This window comes from Triticum aestivum, chromosome 7B, assembly GCF_018294505.1.
Source record: "Triticum aestivum cultivar Chinese Spring chromosome 7B, IWGSC CS RefSeq v2.1, whole genome shotgun sequence".
Classification (NCBI taxonomy): Eukaryota; Viridiplantae; Streptophyta; class Magnoliopsida; order Poales; family Poaceae; genus Triticum; species Triticum aestivum.
The window spans coordinates 701416253-701420774 of NC_057813.1; the positions used below are offsets into that span (position 1 = coordinate 701416253).

Sequence of the window (4522 nt, forward strand, 5' to 3'; positions counted from 1 at the left end):
GTCCAAGAATATTTTCTTGTTTCCCTCCTAGTTGCAGAAATGAGGCCGACACCAATTCATCAAAGTAATCCCGAGCAACATCTTCCATTTCCTCTTCAGCTTTACTAGTCTTTATAAACCCTTCTGCCACCCACAACTTAACTAACTCATCACGTGTCAACTGATGCCGTCTTGGAAAAATACTGCAGTAAGCGAAGCATCGCCTGACCTGCTCATCAAGATACTGGTAGCTCCACCATAGAGCTCCCATTGTCTCTTTCATAAGGTCCCTATCCTTCTCCCTCATCCAAATCTCGACTTTCAGGTTTTTACGCAGCCGTGCACCTACTGTTCTGGCTGCTAGAGGTGATCTCTTAAGCTTTTTTGCAATGTCCTCTCCAATCGTTTCAAGTTCTCTTCGATCATGGCCACCTACCCTTGCATCTCCAAGTGCATAATACATGAACATTTCGAGGAACACTTCATCATCCAGGTCAGATATTGGAATACATCTCTCTTGAGCAGCACCCAGAGCTAATAATGCATCTTCAGTTCGACTAGTCACCAAGATTCTGCTTCCTGCCTTCCCAACATTCAGCGGAGAAATTAACTTTTGTAGTTCTTCATGGTCTTCCGAATTCCTACTGTTGTACCAGACATCATCCAGTATCAACAAAATCCGTTTTCCACACAGTTTTTCCTCTAGATTTTCTTTTAAGGCATGAAGACTATTAAAATCCAGGCAGACTTCCCGTGTAGCCCCCTCAAACATGTCCCTGAAAATGGAATCCAACTCAAATTTCTGAGAAACATGAACCCACATGACAATCTCGAAATGACCATCCATATTCTCTTGCTTCTGCTTTTTCTCCTGATCATAAACACAACGTGCAAGTGTTGATTTGCCAGACCCGGCGATGCCATGAATGCCAATCACAGAATAACATGTATCGCTGACAGTGTCTGCTTGGCACTGGTCTTCCTTCTCATGAAGCATTGCTATGATCTTGTGAAGATCCTTATCTCGACCAATTACACGTACTGGAGGACTGATGCCTGCACTACGTGCATTGGTAGGAACAGCTGGTCTCCCCTTATCATTACTTACACATGGCAAGTTCAACTGTTTCAAAATTTCACATGCATCATTTATAGCACTTTCTATCTTCTCCAGGCTCTTCTTCAACTCCACTTTTGACATACCAGTCACCTGCAAAACCAAATAACAAGCAAGTTGAGGCTATCAAGAACTCCTCCATTTGAAGAGTATTTATACCATTTTTTCTCACGAATATAGGCTTATTTCATCTCCCAATGAAAAGTTATTTTTCTGTCTATGCCTTGTCAATATCTAGAGAAAAGAGAGCATTGGGTGAAGAGAATCTAGGTTATCGAAGGCCGAGGTGGCTGCACAGTTGATATAGGGCATGGAGAGGCATGGTTGTCCCATCGGGAGATGACCAAACAATATGTCGGGGCTACACAGGGAAGAGGAGCTTGTGGAAGAATGCAAGTGGAACATTCTAGGGTCATCTAAGGATAACTAGGCTAATCTACTCTAATAAATACTATTACCTCCGTCCCAAATCTACTCTAATCATCCATATCTAGATAAATCTAAGACCAGTAATACGGGACGGAGGGAGTACTCTATATAAATTATTGATTCATTGTTTAGATGTTACAGGGCGCATGTCTATCTTATATAGGGGTGTAGATGGCTCCAACAAAACTAATCCTACTTCTCCTAAGAACTGTATTCTATCTCTTAATGTATTTCAAGATCTTACGGTATCTCTTGCTAATTAGATAATTATGGCAAATAAGTGAGAATGCATTCTGATTGGCAGCTATAGTTCCCTAGTTTTTCTCAACATTTTTTTTTACGGAACTCGTCAACATATATTTACGTGGTACAAAAAGATAGGAGGACCTGCGACAAAGCAGAACACATCCAAGTATGAGAGCAGGGAAATACCTTATCTTTTAGGGGGGAGCTCGGCATGGCAGACCGAACATTCTTCTTTAGCAAATCCATCTTACTGCCATCTGACTTGCCATCTTGGATCTGCTTCTTGAGGTGCTCGTACTCGACACTATCCAAGATGTCTTCGGCTTCATAGAGAGCAGATTTAAGCTTGTCTAAAAGCGGCTCCAAACGAAATTTGTAAGTGCTCTCGTCGACTACTTCCATCACCCTCTGCAGTTGCTGAACTTGTATATCAACTATCTTCAGCTTCTCCGTCGGGTTAAAGTCAAGGAGGGTGAAAGCTTTGTTGAGGAGCCTAGAAATGATGGGTGAGGCGAGCCAACCTACTGCAGATACGCCCCATCCTACAGCAGCACTAAGGGTAATTGGATCTGCCATTGCAAGCGCTGGGGGGAGAAGGCTAGCTAGGTTCAGGCTGCAGGGTCTCTAGGCACATAGACCCTGCAGCTGCAGGAGTGAGCACCGCCGGCGAGGTGAGTGTGAGGGGCAGCTCTCTGATCTACTCTCCAGATCTGATGTGAGGCTAGGCTATGGTAGTGTGGGGAAACACACAGAGGACGCGGGATGGGTGTCATTTTCTATTCAGCGGCGGACGACTCGCCGGAGAAACAGGGTTGTTGGGTCGTCACATGAAGACATGATTCATGTCGGCCATACAGGTTCATACTTTGCTCCTTAAATTAGTGCTGACAATATGATTTGATTAATGCACCGTCCTGCTCTGCAGAAAGTGCCCAATAATAAAGTAGCCGTGTAAACATCCTGTCAAAAATAATTAGCCGTTAAGCATGGCACTTAATTTACGCCTGACAGTAACGACCTTCAATGAAGTGTGCATGTTGTTCCTTGCAAAAAAAATGTGTACATGTTGTTTGAAGTTAGATTGACATGGCCTGTAACAGCTAACTTCACTATCAACTTTTTATTTTCATATTTACATGTCGGTAACTTACGCCTAGACAGTAACAGCCTCCACTGAAAGTATCATGTGTAGTGCTGAATGTCTCTATTCAAAACGGGGATCTGGCCTACATATCCATTGATTAAGTTATAGCTACACTGGACGACTAGGGAGTTATAGCTAAGATATCAGTATTAGTGGAGTCATGCTGAAGTAATTAATGAGCTGAACACAAGCTCACTGTTTCTTGAGAACAATGAACAAACAGCAAACAGAGAAACAAAGTTCATGTACAACAGAACTCAAAGCGAAAAATCATCATATAGTGGTCAGGAAATCAACCATCCATCTCACCTAGGCCTTGAGGGGGGCGGCATTCATGGCAAGTGGTGCAACTAAAATCCTCTTGCTTTAACAGCACAACACTGCAACACAACATAAAAGAGCAACTTTGGCAGTCGTTAACCAGCAAAGGGAATCAACTAAGAGAAGGCTAGCTAGGCTGCAGGATAAATATGTACACAGACCTTGAAGACAGCTAAGATACATAAACAAGTACCAGTTGAGAGACATGCCTGAGCATGCATATATAATGCTATATGGGGTGGGGTGACTATCTGTCCAGGGCGACAGAAAAAAAACAGTTTCAGTCGACCGCGCGCCATCATCTCAGGCTCATTGTTTTTGCAACAATGAACAGACAGCAAACAGAGAAACAAGGTTCATGTACAACAGAAGAAACTAAAATCTACATGTACTATTTAGAATGGTCAGGTAACAGGAAACAAACCATCCATCTCATTCTATTGATGGCAAGTGAAACTTGTCATGGTGTCAGAGTTTATGTATCCCCATCTCAGGCTCGGTGCTCTGCGCGTGCACGAAATAGACCCAAAAAAAATTCAGGCGTCCGAAGAATAGCAAACACGGAATAGACCAAAAAAATTCAGGCACCTGAAGAATAGCAAACACGATACCACTAAGTCCAGTCAGAGTAGACACCTATATATGGATCGCTTTACTATAATTATGTCGGCTAATAATAGTTGGTGTACACGTCTCAGTCTTCTCAATATTTTTGTAATAATAAACAAATAACTATATCCTACTAAGGTAGAAAAACAAACCAAAGCATAATGTCTCCAGAACTAAGCTGAAAGCTGAATAAAGACTTGGCCCAATTTCAAAATGAACAAAAGCAAGCATAATGTCTCTTCAGTAACCTCTCAGGTATCCCCTGTAAAAAACAACCTCTCTGTTAATCACTGGGTTGCTTTACAACTACTCCCTCCGTTCCTAAATATTTGTCTTTCTAGATATTTCAACAATTGACTACATACGAAGCAAAATGAATGAATCTACACTTTAAAATATATCTACATACATCTGTATGTGGTAGCCCATTTGAAATGTCTAGAAAAACAAATATTTAGGAACGGAGGGAGTACAAGGTTATCTTATAATCAACTTGCATAACTGTCTAATGCTAGGATTGTGCTATCTATGTTTTTATATGTATAGGAACAGAGAGTGTACTACACATCGACGCAGCACAGTCGACCTTGAAGACAGTAGTAAATTACGGGAATGAAAGGGGATTGTCCGAGTCCGTGAACTCGCTACTTGGCGCTGACCTGCCGGAGACCTGAGTC

General features: G+C 42.1%; 1 protein-coding gene across 1 annotated transcript in view; it reads right to left on the minus strand.

Moving 5' to 3' along the window:
* LOC123158518 (disease resistance protein RGA2) overlaps positions 1-2515 on the minus strand; it is a 3787-nt gene extending 1272 nt beyond the window's left edge. The window contains exons 1-2 of the mRNA XM_044576471.1: positions 1958-2515; positions 2-1189 (exon numbers count right to left, since the gene is read on the minus strand). Coding sequence (XP_044432406.1) covers positions 2-1189; positions 1958-2347 — 1578 coding nt within the window. The 5' untranslated portion in view covers positions 2348-2515. The remainder of the gene's footprint in view (position 1; positions 1190-1957) is intronic.
* Between the last annotated feature and the right edge of the window lie 2007 nt (positions 2516-4522).